Genomic DNA, 24,295 nt, shown 5'->3' with positions numbered 1-24,295 from the left:
TTGTAGGAGTTCTTTAACATTAAGGATGTTTATGTGATAACCTCAGTAAGGAAATGGAGGCCTTGATCAATGCACTGAGACCTAACAGACATGCACAGAACCTTCCACCCAACATATTCTTTTCCTGCACTCATGGAACATTCTCCTGGATGGGCCACATGCCAGGCTACAGAACAAGTCTCAATAAACTTAAAAAGACTAAAATCATACAAAGTATGTTTAATGCAAACTACAGACTTTGATAACAATGTGTCAGTGCCAGTTCACTGATGTTGACAGTGGAGGGCTGTGTGGGTGCACGGGACAAGGCATATGTACTTTTTGCTCAATTCTGATGTGAACCTAAAATTCTAAAGTCCATCAAAAAAGTAATAACTGATGTGCTAACGTAATAAAAATACATATATCAAGGCACATCCAACAATGTGTCTGAATTCAGGGTTTTTATTAATAAGCAGATTATTCAATATTCAACAAGTATTCACTCATAGCCCGAATGGTGGAAGCTCCCCCTATCTCATCTTCAAATTCCTTCTTATATTTCAAGTTTGGGGTGATGGAACTGCCCAGTAAAATGGAATACCACATGGAGAAAAGCAAGCCTTCATCTCCTCCAACCCATTAGGGAGCAGACCCATGAAGAATATGTAGAAAAGGATGGATCACCTTACATGTTCACTTAAACCCAAAGTCCTTTAGGAGAGAGAAGATTAAGATGCTCAGAGGTCAGATAACCATTGACATTTCCATGTAATTGTCAACTGGGTCCTTCTGGAATGGGGCAGGGCAGGCCTGTTTGTCTCTGTGGGAAACCCTCCACCCCAGGGGTGATGGCATTTGAGAGTGTACTGGTAATGCTGCAGGTGAGTCTAGCAATGCTATCAGTTCCTGGTAAGCAGATCACCCATCAAGCTGCCCGGCTATAAAGCTGGAGCTGTAGACTGGGCTCAAATCCAGAAACGTGCTTTGACTTTTGAAAACAAGTGGTTCAAATGATTCATGTGCTATGACTTGCAGGCCCATACAAGAGTCGGTCATAACTCAAGTTGGTAAGCGAGAACCAGACTCAAACATGCCAGTTTTCTGTGGAACTCCAGCTGTGTGAAAAGTAAAGTTACAATGTCCAGATGTGACCCTTTGAGGTGTCAGGTTACTTCTGTCCCTCCAATACATCAAGAGTCCTACTGTGAGAGCACACCTGTCAGTAGGAGTCTACTCTACTGGTCCACACTGGCTCAACTCACTGGCTCAGCTTGGATTCCTGGGCTTGGACAGGTCTGCAAAACGTGAAACATCTGCTTTAAAGGGCAGCGGGTGCAATGTTGGGACTACTTCTCTGACCCAGGAAAAATTTTGGACAGTTCCAGTATTGAGTCAAACAACTGTTTATCAAATAAAGCCAATTAAGGTGTTGGTGTCCCCGAAAGAGGCTGTAGAGACCCCAGCTGACCAAAGTTGATCAAATGTTGTACCCCAGGATTCTAGGTCAGAAGGTTGAAGGAACCCAAGGTAAACTTAGTACACACACTGGAAACCAGTGCACACGTTAGGCAACATTCTTGGAGTCACTGGATTGTAGCAGTCCAGCAGCCCTGGTGATTCAGTGTCATCAGGACAGGGTCCTCATTTTCCTTGTCCTGTGCTGTTGCCAACCAAAGACTCACTATTCCTAAGCACTGAACCTGTTTGTTCCTGATTGGGAAGAAGTGAGGTCTTGGGACCCTTGCAGTCCCACCCAGCAGCCCCACACCTTAGTTGCCAGGCGGGATTTTTCATTTTTTCCGGGACAATTGTCATGGTTACCTGCCACTAGGGGAGCCGGGGTTCAGTCCACTGTGCACCGCTTAACTCTCAAGCGGTAACACGGTTCTAGCCTAACAAGGAAAGGGAACACAAATGTGAGACGCTATTGTACTCATGACCTCACTTTGGGTCAAGATTTTTCTACACTTGCTACTTTATAGTCTTCCCACTGAGAAGTCAAGGCAGTCTCAGGGTGACAAGCGAATGGGAAAGTGGTAGCTGGCCATCATCCTGCTGTCCCATCTGCTAGAAGCAGGAAGTAACCTGTGGGAGCTGGAGTGGGCAGTGCACTGCCAGTACTGCTTAGATTTGAAACATTCAAGGAAAGAAACCTGAGGTGAGAGCTGAGTCTGTTCAGTTCTCTTAGTTTCAAGTCAAACACAAAAAGGGACTTTGGCCATAGACCTTAGACTCATGGGTCTCTTGGAGTCCTAAATCTTTCACTCATTGCCTTATAAAACCAATTAACACATTAAGGTCCTGGCAAGGAAGAGGACACTATGGGTCACAGAACAAGTATTCCCTTGGTTGACTCCCTCCTCTTTCCAGCTTCAAATACTTAAGCTAGGGGCACCCGGGTGGCTCAGTGGTTGAGCATCTACCTTCAGCTCAGGGCGTGACCCCAGGGTCCTGGGATCAAGTCCCATGTCAGGCTCCCTACAGGGAACCTGCTTCTCCCTCTGCCTCGTGTCTCTGTCTCTTATGAATAAATAAATAAAATCTTTAACAAGAAAATACTTAAGCTATCAAGTCAAACCTTGGGACATGAAGCACAGTGACAAGTGAAACAATAGGATTAGGGGAGCAAAAGGAGTGTCTGGAATCCTCAACAGGCCAACATTTAGAATGATGGGTGTGAGCTTTCCCTGCCAGAAGCTCACCTGCCGCCAGTGGCTACAACCCCCAGGGGGCAGGGGGCCAAAGGAGAACATGTGTGTGCCTGATATTCTGTTGTCCTGTTTACAACTATGGGAATTCCTGCATGGGGATGCAGAGAGGAAAGCTAGCAATCAAATCTGTGTCCTTTATTCCACCCAGTAGGTGTACCAAGGAACCATATGCTGAATCCTGTGTCAACAGGCTGCTGGAAGGTCCACTGGGCCCAAGGCACACAACTACTTGGGCTTTGCTCCCCAGACAAGTGGTAGGGGCAGGCAGCGGGGAGAAGCTGAACCAGGAGGGAAGGTCCCCAGGCACCGAAGGGGGAGAGGGGAGAGTAAAGAAGTAGGATGATGACGCAGAGGGCAGTGAGAGGCCTCAAAGGACAGATATTGGGCGTCCAGAGGTGAGAGGTCCTTTGGCCTAGTCCTCTGACAGGCCCATGCAGGCTGAGGGCCGAGGTGAAGTTGCCGTTGCCCACTATGATGCTATGTTCTTCTGGAGGCCTCTTCCCTTGTTCCACTGTGGCTAAAGTCTGGGAGCAGGAATCATTCATCAGAACGTAGCTGTCACTCAGTAGAACCCCACCTTCTGGGAGATGAGCTGTCTGGGGCTTTGGGAATGAGATGGAAAGAAGTAGAGAGCAGGAGATGAGAGGGGCCTACAGAAGGTTAGCAGCCTGAGGACAGAGGCTGGGAGCTACATGCAACAGGGCCCAACAAGTGTTCAGTGGGATCAGGGGTAGGAGGAGGCTGACGTATCTCTGGGCTCAGTCCCCATCGGAGATGGAGGAACTGGGGCAGAGGTAACCGGTCACTCCCTAGGAGGCAGAACTTAGGCACCAGGTACAAGAAGACTTCTGCAGAATGGCTGCCCTCTGCCTGCCAGCAGTCTCAGATGGCCTGCCCCAAGACAGGCCTGGTGGCCAGGGAGGCAGGGCCTATTGCTGGGATATCATGGCAAGTGCCCAGTCCAAGAAAGCCACGGTGATGTCCTGTAGGCAGAGCCAGACCCAGCGGGCAGCCTCACTGAGCTGTGTCTTCACGCAGTCCCAGGTCACTTCACCCCTGGGAGGAAAGCAGAACATTGGTGGGAGTTGGAAAGCAGTGCTGGGTCAGGTCACAGGGTTGCAGCTCAGACCCCTATCCTGCATCCCAGAGTGGCCGAGGGCTGCAGTAGGGCTCGGTGGGAGACTGGACAGAGCCTTGTCTCTGGGGAAGGGGCATGGGGCTCTCGGGCTCCTGCTGGAGCTTTGGAGGAGGGTCTCACCTGCATGCCTCATGGCAGTGCTCCTGGGCCCGGGCCAGGGCTTCCAGCAGTATGTGCCACAATGGCAGCAGCACATTCTGGTAAAGAAGCAGGAGCAGCTCCTGCAGAGACTGGAGCAGCTGGATCAGCGTATCAGGTACCTGTAGCTGGAGCACAGAGAGTGGAGAATGCATCCTGGCCCTGAGGACCTGTTCCATGTGAGGATGACATTCCAGCCCCTGGGGAGGCCAGCCCTTCTCTGACCTCCCTATCTCCAACTTACCCTCTGGGAGAGGCTAGCAAGGCTGTCACCAAACCAGGCAAGGTGGGAGGCACAGTGGGAAGAAAGGAAGCTTATTGTGGCATTGGTGTGGGCCCAGGCCAGCTGCAAACTGGGCCGCAGCATGGTCAGTAGGTGGGAGCCCCAGGCCGGCAATGTCTCCTCTAGCCAGCTGTAAGAGGCAATTGGGGGGAGAGAGGGAGGCTGAGTTTCCTCAGATGGCTCAGCTCCCCAAGAACAGCTGTGGGGAAGGGAGGCCTCGAGAAGGGGAAAGTGTAATCATTTCCCACTGATGCCGTCACCACTCTGAAAACCTGGCCCTCTCCCTGCTGCCTCGCCCCACCGCACCCCTACAAGGGCTCACCTGTAGCCCTGCAGGCTGTAGGAGTAGATCTTGGCACACACTTGCTGGCCAGCAGGCAAGAACCCAGATGATCGAAGCAACCGGCCAGAAAGGGAGGCTGAGTAAAGGGGGCCTCTGGTGAGCTGGGGGGTGAGGGGGGGGCAGGGACACTCCAGGCCCCAGAGCAGGTCCAGGGGAGCAGAACTCATGTGCTCGCAGGGCTGCAGAGCTGGCTCCGATCCACTCCAGAGCGCGCTTGCTCAGAGGGAGGGATGCAGGCCCATGGAGCTGAGCTCATTTCTCCTGCTGGGCCAGGTGTGAACTGGAGTGAGGTAGCCAGGTAAGTGTCAGGGAGCCTTGGGTCTGAGGGTCCACCCATCTACTTACCAGCTGTGATCTTAAGCTAACTACTAAATCTGACTCTCAATTTCCTCAGGAGTTAAAAAGGAGGTAAGATTTACTCAAGCAAGACTATGACTATGCAGACATCTCTACGGCAAAGCGGCAGTCCAATCTGAAGTGGTAACGTCATAGTTGTGGACAGAAAAGCCTGTCTGAAACAGTCTCTTCTGTAGTATCAGGGCAAAGCTATGTGTGAGGGCCAGGGGGTGCTACACCTAGCTCTGTGCCTCACCCTCACGTTATCTCCCTTGCCTGCCAATTCTCGCTTACCCTGGAAGGAGCTGTGTGACTGGAAGTCATGGCACAGGAAACCTATGGCAAAGATCAGCACCAATAGGAGTATCCGTGTCCAGGGCAGCCGGTAGCCCTGTGCCTGCTGCAAAAGGCCCTGTGAGGAGAAGGGGTGGTGGAGGGGAGCAGTGGTCAGAAGGAGGGGGTGGTCCTTCATCCGGAAGGAAGGCCTCAAGCCAGGCCTTCCATTCCAGGAAGAGGAACAAGCCCTCACACGACCCCAGAGACAGGGCGGCTCCACAGACAGGGGGGCCGGGGGTGCTGGTCAGAGGCATAGGCCGGTGTGTGGGTCGGGGAGGGCTGGGTGCTGGCACCTTGCAGGCTGTGTCGCAGGTGGCAGCATCCTGACTGTTGCAGCTGCTCTTCCTCAGCAGCTCCTGGTTGGTAAGCTTGAAGGATTGGATGGTTTCCTGCAAAGACTTCTGTGTCTGTAGGATAAGAAAGTCTGGGTTGAGAGGTTAACATTTAGTCTGTGAGGGAACTCTGAGCCTCCACCCTGCTTCACTGTCCACGCCAAATGCATGAGTACAGCGCCTTCTCAGCAAAGGGAGGGCAGTGGTTGAGGGGTACGAACCCAGAACCCAGACGAGGCTCAGCCTGCCATGTCCTCCCAGCTCCTCACCTTCTTGGGAATCTGCTCCCAGGACCTGAGCAGGTGTTCCAGCAGCAGGCTATGGGGAAAGCACAACCCCTTCCAATCAGGGGGCTCACTGGGCCACTCTCATCCTCCTGGCTCCCATTAGGCCCTGGCTCCTTCACTTCCCTCCCACAATGAGCAGCCTCCTAGAGGCCAACCTGGAAATGTTCCCACTCAATTTGAGAGGCACAAACTCGAAGGACAGTGACAAATGTTCCCCTTCTGCTTCTAGGCCAGGGACAGGCTGGGAAGCATGGATTAAGGCTTTTCCCTATGCATCAGAGGTGGACAGCCCCCCACCCCCACCTGCCTGGACTGTGACAAGTGCTTGGGGTACAACTGCCTCCAGACACTGGCGCTGAGGGGGTCCACCGTCAGACACTCGGTCAGGCTGCTCAGGAGCTGCACAGGGGAGAGGGGACAGGAGAGGCTGCTGGGGCGGGGGTATGGTGGAGGGAGACAGTGCCTCCCAGGCAACACTCCCACCCCAGAGGACAGAGAAATTGTGCCAAGACCCCAGAAGTCTGAGAGGCCACAAGGGGGAGGCTGCGGCTCTCAAGCTAAAGCTTGAGCTTGAAGATCATCTGTCAACAAGAGGCAGAACATCAGAGACCAGCCAGACGTGAACGTGCGTCCTTTTAGCTCTGTCCCTGTGAGGGTGGCCCACGAGTGAGTAGGTCAGGTGGCTGTCAGGAATGAGCTAAGGAGAGGCCCAAGACATGGGTTCTGTGAAGGCAGGGCCCCTGTCAGCAGGTAAGGACCTCTGCAGTGGCCTCCCATCATTTCCTCACCTCTTTCTTCATCTCAGGAGGGCAGCTAGGGGTGGCTCTGGACAGGAAGGAGGGGAAATACGTATGCAGGGTGGATTCCGGCTTCGCCCCAAATGCCAGCACCTTCAGTCGAGGGTAGAGCTGACACAGCTGCTCCTGCAGGCTGGGGTGGGGGTGGGAGGAGAGCCAGGCACCAGGTCTAAATGGAGCTATGTGATATGTCCCTTTTGCTTGGCTGACTTTCTGCCCTGCCTGTGGGAGCAGAGTCACTAAGGGCCTTATAATGGCTCAGAGTCTTTTTAGACTCAGCGACTCCTTGGAAAATCTGTTGGAAGTCATGGATCTTCTCCCCAGGAAAATGTCCATATGCCAATCACACCTGAGGGTCCATATAACTTCAGAGGGTTCACCGATCCCTTGAACGGTCAGGTTCAATGGGCAGGTTGAAAATCTCAGATTTTGGGTGGTTGGAGAAGAACGGACAAGAAATATACAGCCTGCTCGAGCCTCTGCTGGGATCCTTCACAGCAGGTGTGCCCCAGGGTAGTCCTACCTGGGTGTCAGGGAGTTGTTGGGCATGTAGGCAAAGTCCAGAAGTGGGAAGAAGTCCTTGGGGCCAATCATGCCAAAGCCCTTGGTGAGGTTGGGGTGCATCCTACGGGGGAAAGCAGGAAACAGACTTGCTGAAGACTACCAGGCAGGCTGCGATCCCAGCTGAGACCAACATCTAAGAAAATGGGCATACACTCAGCCTCATCCCTACCCCTTAATGGTTTCCTCTCTTTCCTTCCTCACCATCGAGTTCTGACTGGGAGGAGCTGGTCCTGGTTTCCCCACAGCTATGGAGACCAGGACCACAGCATCCTGTTTTGCTCAAATAGCTACTGTGGACACCATGGGCCCTCTTGGCTGATCCCCTACCCCCACCCCACCCCCCACCAATTACTCACAGGAGCAGCCGATCCAGGTACGCGATGGCAAAGGGAGAAAGAGACTTGATGCCCAGTACAGGCAGCATGATCCCCAGCCACACTAAGGAAACAAAGGTCAGGGAGGGAGCCTCAGGCTTGGACCCACAGGGGATGTTAAAGAGGAGCTCCCTGCCCCCAAGGCCATCCCTTTTTCTCCCCTACATCTTTCTTACCTTTCAGTCCTTCAGTGAGGTTGGTAAAACCTGCTTGACCCAGGGCCCACATGATTGTCAGACACTTTGCTGGTCGGCTCTGGTGAGACCTCAGCAGTTCCAGGAACTGAGGAGACCAGTGGGAAAGGCAGGTTGTGACAAGGCAAAGCACCAGGAGCACCCCCAAAGCCAGGTAGGAAGAGATACCAAAAGGGAGAGAAGGGACAGGCCATGGGGCGGTGCAGCACTGGGGCAGTACAGGGTTGTGATGCAGACCATGCGGTCCGGCACTGGGCTGTGGCCTGCACCCGTACTTGCCACTTAAACTAGTTCACTAATTAGGAAAGTCACTGAATCCCCCTGTAGTTCCATCTTCTCATCTATAAAGTAAGCATAACAGTAGCATCTACCTCATGCCTATATAAAGCAGACGCGGAGCAAGTGCCAGCAGTGTTACTGGTCTTACAGAGCTTCCACTGTCCCCTAATTAGGTTCAACAATATAGAATCTGCCCAGCCTCCCCAGTCCCAGTGGCCTCCCTTCTGGCGTTCCCACCACCACCCTGAGCTCACCTTGCCCAGGTTCATGGTGGCAATCTTGGGCTTGTCTTGCAGAACGGCCTGGATACAGATGCGGTATCCATGTAGTGACTCCCCTGGAGAGACAGGTGTTCTCAGACCTACATAGGTTACTTGGCATCCCAAAACCGAAATCTCCCTTCTAGCAGCTGTGAGCCCAGACCCAGGGCCAATGACTCCTAACTTCTTCCTCTCTTTCCTTTTTTTTTTTTTTTTGAAGATTTTATTTATTTATTTATGTGAGACACACACACACAGAGAGAGAGAGAGAGAGGCAGAAATACAGACAGAGGGAGAAGCAGGCTCCATGCAGGGAGCCCAACGTGGGACTCGATCCCGGGACTCCAGGATCACACCCTGGGCTGAAGGCAGTGCTAAACTGCTGAGCCACCCAGGCTGCCCTCTTCCTCTCTTTCCAAAAGAATATTGAGATTAGCACATTTCTTTGCTGGAATCAGAACTACCCTGGCAATCTGGAAGTAGGAAAAGGGAGTAGTAGGTTCCCAAGATGGGGTGGGGCTATCCCTCACAGGGGGGCACCCCCTCTCACCTGGTGTCTTATCCAGCTCTTGCAGCATAGTGAACAGACAGTGGTCAAAAAAGAGCTCCAGAGACCCCGCTGCCTTGGCCAGCAGCCCTCGGATGATCCCACGAAGCTCCCGGCTTACCAGGCTGTAGGGATAATCTGGGGCCAAAAGGTTCCACATGTGTGCTAGCATCAGAAGCTCCTGCCAGCTTTGAGAGCTCGGCTGCACTCCCTGAGAACGGCAAGTGCACGCAGAGGTCCCTGCGCTAGGCTGGCATCCTCCCTGTCCCAGTGAGGCCCACTTCCCCAGCCGTGACGATTTAAGAACAGCTTGAATCACGCACATAAATCAGGACAGTGGGGACCCCGGGCTCTGTTGCTAACTAATGTGTTTACATATGGCCCTTTCAGTATTTTCTCAAACTTGTCTGATTTTGAGGGACGTCGAAGAACTAACCATGTGTATGCTGGCTTAGTGTGGGCTCACTTAGAGGCGCCTGCAGCTTGTAGTTGAGATAGCTGGCCAGGTCCTTCAGCCACACGGAGGGGTTCCCAGAGAACACGCTCTGGCTCTTGTCCAGTTCCTTCTGCAGAGCTGCCACATCCAGCTGCCGGGACACAGGCCCCCACCGAGGTCAGTTACGAGTGAGTTTAGGGAAACAGGGTGGAGCTGGGAAAATGGGTGAAGGGTTGAAGGTAAAAGAGGATTTCTGCTTTTAAATGTGAAGTATGTGGAATGCCACAGTATTGCTGCATCCAGATATTTAGAAAACACAGCACACCTGGGATTGCTGGTCTCAAGACCCAATTCTCTCAAGCCCTTTACATGTGCAAGGGGACCAGATGGAAGATGAAAGATTGCAGCTTCCATGGGGCAAGGAACCACAGGTGTTTCTTTACCCCCACCCTGGTATCCCCGAGTTCTCGAGGCTCTCCTCGTACTAATCCAGGTTTCCCTACAGACTTATTTCCTGTCTGTCTTAAATGCAAACATTCTATCCCTTGGGGTTTCTGCCCTTTCCCAAACGCCTCCTCCCAGTCAGTGGCATCCCAAATTCCACAGGCCCCCAGTGGCCATCCCCCTCCTAAGCCTTTCATCTTCTCTATACCTCATGCTACTCTTGTCTCCCCACCTCAGGTCTAGGGACACTCACAGCTTTCAGCGCCTCTTCCAGGCTGCGGAAGCGACCCTGCTTCTGGTTTTGGTTGGTGAGGGTCGCCACCTTCTTAGTCTGCTTCTTGTTTGCTGGTTTCTTGGGCTCTGCAGCAGGAGGTGGAACTTGCTCCTTATTCTGTCGCTTGAGGATTCTTTCAAAGCCCCGCTCATAGAGGGTGCTTGTCGTCTGGATTGGAGCTGGGGTAATGACAGGCAGACAACGGGCGGAGGGGGGTCATGAGGGCCTCACAGGGACAGCGGTCCCTTCCCCCACATTGTCACCTCATTCATCTTCAGTGAAGAACCTGCCTCAACACCCCTTCTAGCTGTCCTGCTCAAGGAGCAGGGCAGGGGAGCCCTCCTGCTTCTTTCAGTCATGGCAGCTCCGGAGTTCACAGGCTCTTTCACAGAACCGGGCAGAGATTTCTTTAGAAAAACCAGAATATGTGGGAACTAGTGGAGATGCATACAGAGGGCTGGCTTCCTTGGCGAGTGTGGCTACCAGTTCTGGAGGGCAGGACTTTCCCATCTTGGCTCCAATGGGACAACTCTAATCAACAAGTGGCAAGCTTTCTGCAGTCCCCCAGGAGACTTTGGGGAAACAGGCCCCGCTTACAAGGCTTGGTGGGAGTCGAGAATGGAGAGTCAGCCTTCCCTCTGCCGGGCCTCGGGACGGCCTACCCGCACCCCACAACACTGCGAGTCACTCAAGGAGGCAGACGGTGTACCATGAAGGCGGTCTCTCCCCAGCTGGCAGACACCCGCCCTGACAGGCCAGGCTAGGGCCGGGGACAGCCGGTTGGAGCGTGTGTGCAGACCGCAGTCCCGGTCCCCTCTGACATGGGATCCTGCGAAAGGCATCTGACACCCCTGGGCCTCAGTTTACTCCTCTGCTAGGCGAGGGCAGCCCCCCTCCCAGCGCTGTCTACCTCCTGTGAGGCTCAAGAGGCAAGGCGCGGTAGCCGGGCGGCAGGAGAGCCCGGGGCTCCGGGGGCTGCCCGCTACCTCTCCGGAGGGGCAGGCCCGGGGCCGGTGGCGGTGGCGGTGGCGGCGCGGGCGGCCGGCCGGGTGGGTACTCACGGGTCAGGTCGTATTTCCACACACCGTTCGCCTCCCCGAGAGCCCGGCGGTCCCCTCCGCCGCTTCTACCGCTGCCGCCGGCCCCGGGCCGCCGCCCCTTCTTCACCACCTCCCAGCGCCCCCCACCTGCCCCCTTGGCTGCCATGGCTCCGACCCTCCCGCCACTGCCACCTCCCTGGGCTTTCCGGTCCGGCGCGGAGGCGCCGCGCTCTGCCACGTCTCCTCCCAGGACCTCGCGGCGCGTGTCGCCCACCGCAAGGCAGCCTGGGACTTGTAGTCTTTCGTTTTCGCCGGGTTATCCCTAGCGAGGTCGCGTAGGGGCTCCTAGTGAAAAACATCCAGGCAGAGGTGTTGCGATGTGAGGCTATTACATTGGAAAATTTTACCTGAGCACCTACTGGGTGAAGGTCACTGCATTAGGTGACTCGGAAATTAAACTGTTCTGGGGTTTCTTTTCTTTCCAGTGGTGCTGGATAGAATGGAAAGTTCTCCTTCCCTCCGGGGAGAGTTTGAAGATGAAATGCTTTTGTCCTGCCAGGAAAGTGCTAGCTTAGTTGTTGCTCACTAGTGGTTAAACTTTGAGTTATTGGGCTATAAAAAAATCTATTGTGGAAGAACAAGGGAGAGGACAGAGCTTGAGGGAAGGGGCAGTGTCGCAGGGCAGGAAATGGAGAGTTGGGGACCCCTTCTGATAGGAGAGAGAGAAGTATGGGGTTCTGGGACAGCCAGGGCTGTTTCCCCTTCCAGGAAATGGGAAAGAATGGCTCTGACTTCCATTGCAAGAGGCAGTCAGTCCCAAGTCCCAGATGTGACAGGGAGTAATCAAGAGCTCCAGACCTGAGGAACCAAACAGGTTAGTGCTGACATTCACTATCCCTGGAGGGCCTTCCTTGTAGTACTCTGGGAAACCTCAAAATTTAGAGCATTCCAGCAGGGGAGGATGAGGGGAGGAGAAATGAAAGTACTTTATTACAATTAAGGAAATGTGTTATTTCATGTACGCTCCTACATTTGAGGGTGAGATTCATACCTGCCACACTTAGAGGTGCAAGACAGACAAGCCCTTGTAGTAAGAACTAATAGAGGCCAAATTCCTACAGGATGAACAGCTTGAGGAGTGATGAGTTCCTTAGAAAGGAGATTAGAGAAAGCTTCCTGAAAGGTGGCATTTGAGATGGGGAATGGGAGAATTTTCACTGGTTAGGGATCAGGACAGCTGGAGAGAACAGGCCAGCTGTGTGGATTTATTGATTTAAACGAAGACCTACAGGTGAGACATGACAGGGTAAAGCTGGGAAACTGGATAGCAGTTCAGTGGGGGTGGTGCTTAGTGGGATTTGGGAGGTGAAGAAGGTTAGAAAGGGATCAGAGCCCTTGTGCTGTGGTATGAGCCACTATTTTGGAAAGGTAAGGGGGACTATGTGAAGGAGGAGGTGGGGTGGGGGAAAGGCAGGAGATGGGAGGTGACCAGCTCTTGCTGCCTCCTGCCTGTCCTCATACCCCTTCTGGTCTGATTGTGTCTGACTTTGCCTCAGGTCACTCTGAGATGGAAGTGCTTTGCCACGGACCATAACTGAACTGGTCATGATTCAATTCATTTTTCAGATCACTGGTTTACCTACTCAGAATCACAACAATATCCCTTTGCTCAACCTTTCGGTGTCATGTGTATGGTCACAGAAGAGATGCTGTTTTCTGAGGAGAAACAGAACAAGCTTTCCATAGAGGCAAAGAAGGGGTCTGCTTCAGGAAGATATATAAAGGGTGGGAGGGACTTCCTTTGCTGGCTTTTCTTGCATTGGTCTGACAAGTCATTGGCTGTACCTTGGCATCTAGGGGATAGAACTAGCTCACTTGTTTCTCCTGCAGCATTTCCTAAACACCTTCTCTACATAAGCACCTGGCTCTGGGCTAGGTAGAGCTGGAGTATTCGCCTCACTTGCTTGTGAGCAACTCTAAGCCTGTGTGAGAGACAAGTGTGTAAAGAGAAAATTACAGTTTACCATCCTAAGTGTTCTGTGAGAAAGACACACTTAGTATGAGGGTCCTGGGAAGAGGTGGAGGCGGCTGCAGTGGCTTTATGTCTCTGAACTTTGGGTGTTCCAAGAGCAGCCTTAGACACCTGCCATGGATGCGGGCTGGGGCAGGTACCCACTCAAGTGGGGTCTGAGGGAAGAATCAAAAGATGTGGGGTCAAGGAGGACAGGTGGGTGTCTAGTATGGGGGAAAGAAGAAGGGTTTCAGTGAGCTCACTGAAGCACAGTTTGACCTACTGCATTAGCTGCTGTTAACAAATCACCATGAACTGAGTGGATTAAAACAATACAAATTTATTGTCTTACAGTTCTAGAAGGCGAGGGTGTGTCAGGGTCTCATTGTGCTAAAATACCATGTCTGTAGGGCAGTGACCCTTTCTCGAGCCTCCACGGGAGGCTGTTTTCTTGCCTTTTTCAGTATCTAGGGGCCACCTGTGTTTCTTTGCTCAGGCCCCTTCTATCCTTGAAGCCAGCAACACCAGATTGAGTACCTTTTCACATGGCATCACTCCGATCTCCTCTTCTGCACCCCCTCCTTCCACTTTTATGGACTCTGTGATTACATTGGGCTCATCTGGATAACCTACCATACTCTCCTTATTTTAAGGTCAACTGGTTAGAGACTTAATTCAATTTGGAATCTTAATTCCCCTTTGCCATGTAACCTAATATGTTCCAAGTTGGGGGGATTACAATGTGGATACCTTTGGGGGGTGGCATTAGTCTGTCTACCATACCCACTTTGCTGGCAGGGTAAGGTCTTGGGCTGAAGATGAACTTTGGATAGCACAGAGCAACTACTTTATCCTCTTATAGTGTCTATGTGGACTAATGGAGGAAAGCCCTTTAAAAGTAGGCAAGGGGGGCTGCCCGTGGCTCAGTGGGTGAAGCGTCTGACTCAGGTCATGATCTCAGGATTCTGGAATGGAGCCCCCACATCGAGTGGAATCGGGCTCTGAGCTCATTGGGGAGTCTGCCTGGGATTCTCTGCCCCTTCTCTCTCTCTCTTAAATAAATGTATAAGTCTTAAAAAAAATTAGGCAAGGGAATTAAAAATCATTAAGATCAATAAAAGCAGGCAAGGAACCGGTTGGGGGAGAAAAACAGAACAGGGGCAGAACTATCTATGTTAGGGTGGGAGTCAAAAGGAGGAGGTGAAGTGAATGAGAAATGAACAGACATGAATTACTTCTTTAAGGCTTCTGTCTGGGGTCACCAGAGAAATGGTGGTAGTCTGGAGGCGGTGCCCACATGGAGCAGGGTCACGGAAGAAACACAGCCCCAATTCAGTCATATTCAGAATGGTGAGGAAACACCTACCAGGACTACCAGCCTGCAGCTAGAGAACATTCTGGAGGTCACACCTTTGTGGTCTTTGGGGATGAGCACTGAACCATGAGTAGGAGGTCTGGATTCTAAACCAGATTTTTACCACCATGAGCAAGTCATGTCACATGCAGGCCTCGGTCCCTTCATCAGTAAATGAGGGGGCTGATCTAGATGATGGCTCTGTTTGAATGGGCCTGGTTCCCACATTCATTTCAGGGTCCTCGGTCCCTGCTGGGCTTCCTTTGCTGGGGCACGCACCATGAACATAGGGCTGTGTGGGTCATGTGAAAGGCTCGCTGACTCCTGGCTCCCCTTAGAGCTTGTTGCCCAGAAGGAACCCCTCAGGCATTACTGTCCTGGGCTCCAGCACTCAGAGCTGCTTGCTCTTTGTAACCCACGCAGTTCTCCTTGTTCCCAGCTGGATCGCGATTGTGAGGTATGTGAAATTTGACAACGGGTGGGGGGCAACACGTGGCCTCACTGGCCCAAAGGAGACTGAAAGAAAGCACCTCGGGATGTCTGGGTGGCTCAGCTGTTAAGCGTCTGGCTTCAGTTCAGGGTGTAATCCTGGAGTCTCAGGGATTGAGTCTCACATTGGGCTCCCTGCAGGGAGCCTGCTTCTCCCTCTCTGTCTCTGCCTCTCTCTCTCTCTCTTTCTCTGTATCTCTCGTGAATAAATAAATACAATCTTTAAAAAAAAAAAAAAAAGAAAGCACCTCTTGGCCAGGCCACCCTGATACTTCCCCCACCCCCAGTCACTTTACTGGGCAGCCCATCGTCACAGCCATGGCTCCAAACTTTGTTCCTCCACAGGGACTGGGGGGCCTCCACGGCTTCCTTCCCTTAAAGCCTTCATACCAGTGTGGAGAGATGGGGACGAGATCAGAGCTGGGCTCTGAGGCCAGGCGCCAATGGCAGTTTCTAGGCCTGATAGAGGGTGGTAGTGGTGCTGTGTGCTCTACGCCATCTCCTCTAGAGAGGGGAGTGCTCAGGAGGAGAAAAGCATGGAGACCCAGGCTGTGGCTCAGTTGAGGGAGGGAGACCGGGCATGGACTTTTACCACACAAGTTTATTTAAATAAAAGTGAACACATATGCAGGCTAGGTGGCCCGAGGGGATAGAGGTCGGGTAGGAGGGCAGATGGGAGGCAGACGTACAGGAGGGTCCAAGCAGAGTCTGTGTGGTACGAACCAAGCTGCAGGAGGAGTGGAGGGGGCCTCGGGGCAGTGCTGGGCTTCAGTGCTGGGGGCAGGGGGCCAAGGGTGGGTGAACCTGGTGCCAGGAGGTCACTTTCATCCCTCACATGCTCCCCTCCTCCCTGACCACCAGGGCCTAAGGCACCCCCCCGCTCGGTCCCCTTATCCCTCTCCTGACATCAGCCTTCCCCTCAACTACTGGAAAGTCAAAAGACAAAATAAATAAGAATGGGCGAGTCCTGCCACGGCTCCCGGCAGCGGGGAAGGGAAGCCAAGCCAGGCACACTGCCCCGGAGCCCCGTGCTGTCGGCCCTGGGAAAAGAACAGGTAAAGTGCAAGGAAAGTCCAGTAAGTAAAAATATACCAATGACTTTGTCAAATATACAGCTGCTGGCTGTCAGGGGAGCAGGCGGCTGGCTGGGGCAGGTGGCAGCAGCACCCTCCGGGGAAGTGTTGGCCGACACAGCGTAGAGACAACGGAAATAAATAGGGGTACGGAGGAGTGGACAGAGGCCTCACCCGCTGGGCCAGTGCCCACAGGATGGGGCCTCTGCCTGCGCACCTGCCCCATCCCCACGAGCCCCGCTCCTTGCCTGACTCCCCAGTGCTGTGGGCACTGACACAAAGCACCCGGCCGGCCGACAGGCTGTAAGGAAAGGATTATAATGTGGGATGGGAGCAGGGTGGGGGGCACGGGCAGCCGTGCAGTCAGCCAGGGCCGGAGCCGCCCTCAGTACTCGTCCTGGTCTTCCTGTTGGTGTTCCTCGATCTCATCGTCCTCAGGGGGTGCAAATCCTTCCTGGAGAGTGGGAAGGAGAGGGAAGCGGTGAGTCAGGCAGGCCATGCAGAGGGGGAGACGGCTGTCAGGAGCTCCAGGGTGGGGGTGGGGGTGGGGGGGGCGAGGTCTAGTCCCACTTCCCCTGCTAATCTCTCTGTGGCCTTGGGCTCTGACTGCAGCTGGCTCTCCTCACCATGTTCCTCCGGCCCCTCGGGTGCTACCCCTCGTGGTCTTCACGGGGCAGGATGGGGTGGGGCCCAGGCGGCCTGGGACGTGAGCGGGTGAAGGCAGGGCTCACCTCAGTGGCATAGAGAATGCCAATGATGCCCGAGATAACAGGGCTGTTCTCACTTTCGTGTTCCTGGCAGATGAGCTCAATGTCTCGAAGTTTGCTGAAGTAGAAGTCACGCTCCTTCTCCAGCCCATCCACGGTCAGCTTCAAATCCAATAGCTGCTTGGGGACATGGTGTTCAGGCCAGAGTCCTGATCTCAGACACCCCTTACTGCCCTGATAGCTCAAGGGCCTGGCTGTTTGTCAAGCGCTCTCTCAGCCACCATCACCCATCCTGCTCACCTGCTGGTTGAGTTCAAGAATCTGGGCATCAGTCTCATGACCGCCATTCCGGGCTGATGGGGGATTCTTCCGGAGGATGCAGGATGGGGCCACATTGCTCAGCCGACCAGAGGTCTGCATATTTTTGGGGCCTGTGGGGGACGTCCTCTGTGGAACTGCCCAGGGGAGAAAAGCGAGATGGGACCATGTGAGCCCACAGCTCACCTGGCATGAGACGGCCTGGTGTGACAGCTGCAGGGGCAGGCCCATGCGAAAGGCAGGCACTCTTGCCCTCCCCTCTTATCCCACTCAAGAGGCAGCTACATCTAGGCCTCAAGCCATGGCCACACTGACACCACAGCAGCTGGACAGCTCTTTGGCAAGACTGGGAGAGCAGGGACTTCGGGGAAGTAAAGAAGGTATGAGGTATGGGGAGGGAGGAGAGCTGGCCTGAGGGAGAGGTGAGGGGAACTGGGAAGGCGAATTTGGGGAATGGGGCTGGAAGAGTTGGGCCTCTTGTACTGTCAGCCAGAGTCTGAAGAAAAGCAGCTGTTGCAGGGTCGCAGATCTGGCACTTGCTGGGTCTTTCCTACCAGAGGCCCCACCCTCCCCGTGGGTGACCTCAGAGTCTCAGGGCCCCTGCCTCTCCAGGCTCCCTGCCTCAGGATGGGCTCTGTGTTCTCTGCTGGGCCTGACTCAGGGACCCGGGCTCCTCCCCCGCAGGCCGGGCATGCTGTGGCCACTTGTCTTCTAGCTATGGCCGCTCCCTAGTCAGAGCCAGCTGCTTCTAACGCAAAGCAAGCAGGTGAATGGGGGGCAGGCCCAGGCGGGGCAGCAGCGCAAACGGAGGAGTGGCTCTGCTATGACGGGTTCAGATGCTGGGCTGCTCCTCTCTCTGCCTCTCCCCAACCCTTTTGCCCCCCAAAGGCCCTACTGCTTCTCTCCCTTTTCCTCTAGAACCTAGACAAAGCCTCCTTTCATAAGACTCATCTCTTGAGGACTTGGGGCTATGGGCCTTTGGAGTAGGGGAAGATGAGATCCCAATGGGGGAAGCTGGGCAAACTCCTGTCCCCAGGTGTCCAGTGGGCAGGGGATAAGGAGGGTGTGTGGTGCTGGCACCAGGCCCTTGGCCTGGATGGACCTGGACGGACCTGGACAGATGAACCGTGCCACATGCCTCCCTGTCGTCTCGAGGCACACAAGTTAGCTCACGCTACCAAAGCAAGTGCTCTGGGCCTCCCACCGCCACTGCCCCCACGACTGGTGCCGGTGTCTCTCCGTCTGTAGCCATCTCGGCAGCCCTGTCCTCCCTACTGTGACTCCCCCTGGTCTAGGCGGGCAGCAGGCGGCGTCATCTGAACTCCGTGATAACAGTCTCCTCTAGGCTGGCAGGGCCGGGCCGGTGGCCCAGGAGGCGCTCCTGGCTGTGGAGCCCTGCCGGCCCGGCCCCCCATATTCCCTCCCCCGGCTCGGGCACGTTACCTGCTGTGCCAATGAGTTTCTTGGATTTGTTGAAGATCTGATCACCTGGGTTAGGAGGTGGTGCTACGTCCTGGCCCTGCCGCGCCAGCAGAGGGTTGTAATCCTTTCCATCATAGTTTGCGTCAAAGAATTTCTTAAACCACTGAATAAACTCAAAATTATCTTGGAACTTTCCTTTCACTAATTTCTCTACGGGAATTATCTGAAATAGACCACACAAGCAGAGAACTTTAGCCACCTGCTGCTGTAGGGCTGCCTTCCTCTGTGAGAGGGCCACTGCTCTCAGGAAAGCCAGCCCCTGGGCTGCCACATCTTCCGCCTTCTCCACAGGAGGGGGCCCCCTCCCGGGGCACCAGAGCGAGTGGACAGCTGGTTGGGGCCTGGGCCCGGGATCCAGAGACAGCCATCTCCTCCAGGTACAGGAGGCACCGAGGGAGGAGGTGTCCCTTGGTGCTGCTGTGTGCATGGGGGGCGGGAGCTGCTGGCAACAGGGCCTACAGGCCGCTGAGGCAGTAGAGTGAGCCAGGAGACTTTTCTCAGGCCCTACAGAGAAGGAACTTAATAGAAGTGGTGGACTGAGCCTCAGGTTCTGAGACAGATAGGGTCTAGAGAGAAGGAAGGGGCAGGAAGGTAGTAGTCAGGAGGGGATGTCAAGTGTGGGGTTTTATACCATGCTTTGAGCTGGGGGGACATTCCCTCTGGAAGGAAGGTGGGTGTAGAGAGGCATGAGAGCTGGAATGACCCCAGCAGCCCCCAGCCCCGGCTGGCGGGCCATCTTCTTCCCCAGGGTCACAGAGCTCCTCAGGGCCCCCCGGAGCGCAGGCACCTACTTTATCAACACCCATCTTCTTGAAAGCTGCTTGCAGCACTTTGAAGTTGTGGATGTATTCATGTTCTAGTTTGGCCTGGAACTTCACCTTCCTCAGGTGCACACAGCCGGGGAAGAGCATGTCCATGAACTGGCAGTAGGCTGCCCCTGTGGAGAAGCACAGCTGCCTGAGGGTGCCTGGTGGCGCCTCTGCCCAGGCACCTGCTTTCCCTTCTCAGGCCCTCTGCTGGCCCGCTCCCCCAAACCAGCCAGTCTCTCCTCTCTCCTTGTCCTACGTGTAGGACAGACACAGCCAGGATGCCCCCAGCTCAGCTCTCCAGGAACAAGAGCAGTCACTCCCCATAGATGCGGTCACGTACCAGCACCATACCACACACTGCATATACGGCGTTCTAGCCTACCAACAACCCTAGTTTGAGAGGCCCAGGATCTCCATTTTATGGATGGGAAAACTGAGGCCTAGTGACGTGTCCAGGGTGGCAGTGCCAGGAGAGCCGAGGTTTGGGCTCAGAGTGGCTACACTGGACCTCGTGCTGTTGCCCTCTAGCTTCACTGCCTGTCCCAGCTCTGGATACCCCACTGCCCCTCCTGTCCCACAGCCCTTCCCTGAGCCTCTCTTCCTCTTTGCCTCTGAGTCTTTCTATGCCATGAGACCCTCATTTCCTTTACCTCCAAATGCTCTGACTGGTTAAGGGCTCTGCAGCTCTCCTCAATCCTAATTACAAACTGCATTTTCTGCTGTGGCCGTTTGGCCTCCCCCCTGCCATCCTCTTCCCTTCCCTCCCCTTCAGCAGGGTCCACTCTCCCCACTCCCAGGCTCCTACCTGAACAGAGCTGTTCTATCTTGGTATAGTTGAGGTGCAGGGAGTCATTGACCCATGCAAGCATATCATGGCGACTCAGATTTTCACTGGTCACGGATGTGGAGTACACATTGACGGCCATTCCCCAGCTGCAGAGAAGGAAGACAGGCACGGTCAACACCTGGGGGCCTTGTGCTGTTCTTTAACTGTAGGGAGAGAAGGAGCCAGAGAAACCCTGGGGAGGTGGAAAGCATCTTCCTCTAGACCCCCTTTGCAGTCTTGCCTCCTGGAAAACTTCAGGCATTTCCCGAGTGGCCACTCTATGCCAGCCGTGTGCTGAGGAACTGGTGGCGCGGTAAGATGTGGTCTCTGCCTTCGAGGAGTTTACAGACAGGCAAACCCTTACCGGGCGGGTGAGAAGGCAGTAAAAGCACATGCCCTTATAGGCAGCACAAAGGCGGAAGTGATCTCTTCAGCTTGACAAGGTCAGCGAAGACTTCGGGGCAGAGACGGCTGGAGTCTGGGAGAACTCAGAGTTTTCCAAATGTACAAGGGACGGGGTAGAAGGGTACCGTGGGCCCAGGGACTAGTGAAGACAAAGGCATGGCTGATTCTGGGACTCTTCAGTTGTTCAGCAGGCCCGGGGAGCAAGTTTTTGTGTTGGGGTGTGGTACAGTGAGGCTGGCAGGGACAGCCTGCAAAGGGCTTTGTTTTCCAAGAGGAGTCCAGACTTTCTGTTCAGACAACAGGAAGAAGCCATGAGAAGATTTTAAGCAGGCGGTAACCTGACCAGATTTGTGTTTTAGAAAGATGACTAACCTTTGTCTCTCCTTTGACTTCCAACCCCATATTTCTGTGGCAGGTTGCCTGCTGGTTGACCCCTAGGCACCTACATTCTGCTTATCTAGAACCTCCCCTCAATCCAGGCTTCTGCTCTTGTCTTCATTATCCCAGTGGACATGAGCACCAGTCACTCAGTCACACACTTAGGAACCTGGGGGCTGCTTCCCACCACCCTCCGATCCAATCAATCATTGCGTCCTGTAGCTCTGCCTTCTTAGTAAGCCTGCTCTTCCTACCCCTCCTGCTGCCTGGGGGTTTGCATGCAGGCTCTCTGGCGAAGGCCAAGGCCAGCAGTAACCTCCTCTGGCCTCCCAGCCTCCAGCCCAGCCTCTCTCCTAACCCCCCCCCCCCCCCGCAGAAGCTACAGAAAAGCGGCCTGAGCCACACCACTATACAGAGCAGTCATGAACGAGACACCCACTGGCTGAATTTGCCTTGCAGATGCGAACTGCTCAGCACTCACAGTGTTGGAAACATTTTTGAATTAGTGCCCAATATTTTAACGTGAGGACATTTCACACAAATGACTTGAGGTTTCTGGCTTCTTTTGGCAACCCTGGGCCTTTGTTTCCTCGCAGCAACCATGGCAGGATCTGGGTAGAGGCGCCCCCTTCTGGCCAGCAGGTGTGAGTGCCTCCTTACCCTGCCCCCAGAGGCACAGGGAGGCCAAGTGTCAGCTGCTGTTTATCACTGACTTGCACTGTTAGGAGGGAAATGAATCTTGTAACTAGGTCTTTATCAGAAGTGGAGAAATAGAAAATAGACAAAAGGACAGTGTATTTTGAGAATTCTGAGAGTGCTTATTTCCGGAGTGAATAATATTTCCCTAGGTTTAATACACAAAGTGTCTCTGTGAAGGAAAAATATGCCCAGACCATCCCCTGTGCCTGTAGGCATCTGCTCTTATCATGTGACCCTCCTCACCACTTATCAAACTCCTAAATGGGCCCCACCTCTCCAGCCCTCTCACTTTGCTCCCCAAGTTAGGAGCCACCAGCAGCTGTCTGGATTGCTGCCCCCTCTCCGAAATCCACTCATTCTCTGCTCCCATGGTTTTTAAACTCTGGTCCCTGGAGCAGCAGCAGTGGTGCTGTATGTGCTTTACTTGCTAGAAATTCCAATTCTTCAGTCCCACCCCAGACCTACTGAGTCAGAATCTGCACCTATCCAAGATGCCCAAAGAGTCTGCAGGTGCAAATTGGTGAAGCCGCTTTAGAGAGGAGGCTTGGTTGGCATTCACCAGGCTGTGCTCCCCTGCACCCTCGACCCCAAGGATACATAGTGGAACCTCATTAGATGTGCATGTAACTTCAGTTTTTGAGAAAAATTGAGAGAGAAACAAAAATTATTGTCTTGGGAGCTTCTGAGAAACATAGCCTGGCCCTTGAGGAGCTTACATTAGGTGGAAGGGACAGACCTATAAGTGATTTCAAGATAATTGACAGGCTGTGACTGAGCATGCTCAGGGTGCTATAGGAACAGAGAGGGGTAGGGCATGTCTCCATGCACGGGGTTGAGAGACAGTGTCTGGAGGAAATGATGCCCAAGATGAAAGTTTGAGGGGGAGGAGGAGGCCAGGCCAGAGGTGATGAGAGATGATCAGAAAGAGGAGAGGCACATGAAGAAGCATCATTCATAAAATTGGCTGAGTACCTTGCCTGTGACAGGCCTGGAAACCCCATTCCTGGTGTCAAAACTCCTACTGCCAGGGGGACAGGCATCTAAACAAATCCTGTGGGGAGAACAAGGGTCACAATACAGGGCACTGGGTTCAAAACCATTGTGTAAGAGGAGACCCAGTGCAAGGAGACTCCCTCAAAATTACCCTCGGAAATCTCTGGAATTCCTAGCTTCTGAGTCCTCAGAAGCTCCCAAGATGGTAATTTTTGTTTCTGTTGGCTTTTTGGCCTGCCTGGCCTCCCTTCCCCTGGGCAATGAAGGACAAAACAAGAGCGTTTCTCTCTCAATTTTTCATAATTGCAGAGACAGGGTTTAGGAGTTTCTAGGAAACTCACCTCAAGTAACATGGTAAGCCAGTGGGAATAGATGGATACCAAACTTGACAAAGAGACAGAATAGATGGGGTGGAGAAAAGTACAATTTATTTTGATGAGTATTTAGTTAGTGAGAAATAGGAAAGATTTGCCCCTGTCCTTAGGGTGTTTGTAGTCTTACTGGGAAGACAAACACAAAGGAGAATCGTAGAACCAAATACCCCCAAAGTGTGTGGTGAAAACAGTAGGTGTGACAGGAAGTCAGAAAGGAGAGCATGTAGAGTTAGAAATGCGCTTGACTGGCCCCTATATGAGTGGTCAGACCCTGCCAGACCCTAGGGGGCTTGCACAGTCCTGCTGGAGCTGAGTGCAGGGGGGACAAGCTATTATGGATACTGTTGGGGTGTATCCAACAGTATCCTTCCATGAGCTAGGAGGAGGATTATTTCTCCCTGAGGCCCCTGGGAGCAGGGTGATTTGGGGTTAGCAGGGGAGGGCTATGGCTTTGCATTCTGCTAGGTTTCAGAGGGTCTGAGTCGGTCAGGACTGGTTCTGGAAGGTAAAGGGGGGAGGGGGTCTTAGGTTGGCCCTGGGAGTTCTGAGTCACTTTAGGGATTTTTCTGTTTAGTGTATATGAGTTTCAAGGATTGATTATTGATAAAAGCAGAGGCATTGGTCCAGGTCAACATTAGTCCTTCAGGTTTTCACTGAAATCATTTTAGCTTCAAGGGTCTTCCATCCTGAAAGCATCTTCTTGGGATTCCACAGGACTGAACAGGTGATGGTTCACATTCTTTACTAGAAAAGCACATCAGTCTTTTGCGCAGAGACTTTCTAGTAGGCCAGAGTAAAGCCCAAGTACATGTGTGTGTGTGTGTGTGTGTGTGTGTATAACTATATACATATTATACAGAACTATATTATATATTATGTGTATAACTATATATAAGGTACTACGTATAAAATTTATTAGTATGTGTTTATATGTAACATATAACATATGTAGTGTATTATATACAGTTGACCCTTGAACAATACAGGGTTAGGGGAACTGATCCCCTGCATAGTTGAAAATCTGTGTATAATTTTTGACTCCCTCCAAAACTTAATAGTCTACTGTTGACCAAAAGCCTTATTGGTGACATAAACAGTTGATCAACATATATTTTGCATGTCATATGTATTATATATGTATTCTTACAGTAAAGTAAGCTAGAGAAAAGAAAATGTTATTAAGAAAATCACAAGGAAGAGAAAATACAATTTCAGTACCGTATTGTATTTCTCAAAAAAAATATCTACATATAAGGGGACCTATGTAGTTCAAACCTGTAGT

The 24,295-nt window shown here is 53.1% G+C and overlaps 2 protein-coding genes across 3 annotated transcripts in view; both read right to left on the bottom strand.

The window, feature by feature from the left end:
- Positions 1–2,813: 2,813 nt before the first annotated feature.
- TMEM214 (transmembrane protein 214) lies at positions 2,814–11,287 on the bottom strand. The gene is made up of 17 exons (XM_055327559.1): positions 11,117–11,287; positions 10,035–10,234; positions 9,338–9,488; positions 8,905–9,039; positions 8,349–8,431; positions 7,798–7,903; positions 7,604–7,685; positions 7,207–7,308; positions 6,675–6,816; positions 6,194–6,285; positions 5,869–5,917; positions 5,561–5,674; positions 5,226–5,343; positions 4,575–4,671; positions 4,214–4,382; positions 3,952–4,097; positions 2,814–3,749 (listed from the first exon to the last, which is right to left on the bottom strand). Exons 1-17 carry the CDS (start codon positions 11,259–11,261, stop codon positions 3,623–3,625), a joined length of 2,058 nt encoding a protein of 685 aa, XP_055183534.1. The 5' UTR covers positions 11,262–11,287; the 3' UTR covers positions 2,814–3,622.
- A 4,243-nt stretch (positions 11,288–15,530) lies between these two features.
- The window catches only part of MAPRE3 (microtubule associated protein RP/EB family member 3), a 54,267-nt gene continuing 45,502 nt past the window's right edge, over positions 15,531–24,295 (bottom strand). The window contains exons 2-7 of one of the 2 annotated variants that reach the window (XM_055326912.1): positions 20,144–20,271; positions 19,321–19,466; positions 18,491–18,692; positions 17,030–17,184; positions 16,754–16,906; positions 15,531–16,476 (exon numbers count right to left, since the gene is read on the bottom strand). In XM_055326912.1, coding sequence (XP_055182887.1) covers positions 16,408–16,476; positions 16,754–16,906; positions 17,030–17,184; positions 18,491–18,692; positions 19,321–19,466; positions 20,144–20,264 — 846 coding nt within the window. In that variant the 5' untranslated portion in view covers positions 20,265–20,271 and the 3' untranslated portion in view covers positions 15,531–16,407. The remainder of the gene's footprint in view (positions 16,477–16,753; positions 16,907–17,029; positions 17,185–18,490; positions 18,693–19,320; positions 19,467–20,143; positions 20,272–24,295) is intronic. The other variant, XM_055326913.1, reaches the window with a different exon arrangement.

This window comes from Nyctereutes procyonoides, unplaced genomic scaffold (genome assembly GCF_905146905.1).
Source record: "Nyctereutes procyonoides isolate TBG_1078 unplaced genomic scaffold, NYPRO_anot_genome, whole genome shotgun sequence".
Classification (NCBI taxonomy): domain Eukaryota; kingdom Metazoa; phylum Chordata; class Mammalia; order Carnivora; family Canidae; genus Nyctereutes; species Nyctereutes procyonoides.
Note: the sequence above shows the minus strand (reverse complement) of the source record. Positions and strands in the feature narration are given on the sequence as shown.

Coding starts and splice junctions, on each gene's coding strand:
- TMEM214 (XM_055327559.1), bottom strand. CDS start 11,261: ATGGCAGCCAAGGGGGCAGGTGGGGGGCGCTGGGAGGTGGTGAAGAAG. Junction 7,904..8,348: donor CCACCATGAACCTGGGCAAG/GTGAGCTCAGGG, acceptor TGGTCTCCTCAG/TTCCTGGAACTGCTGAGGTC. Junction 4,672..5,225: donor GTCACACAGCTCCTTCCAGG/GTAAGCGAGAAT, acceptor CCCTTTACTCAG/CCTCCCTTTCTGGCCGGTTG.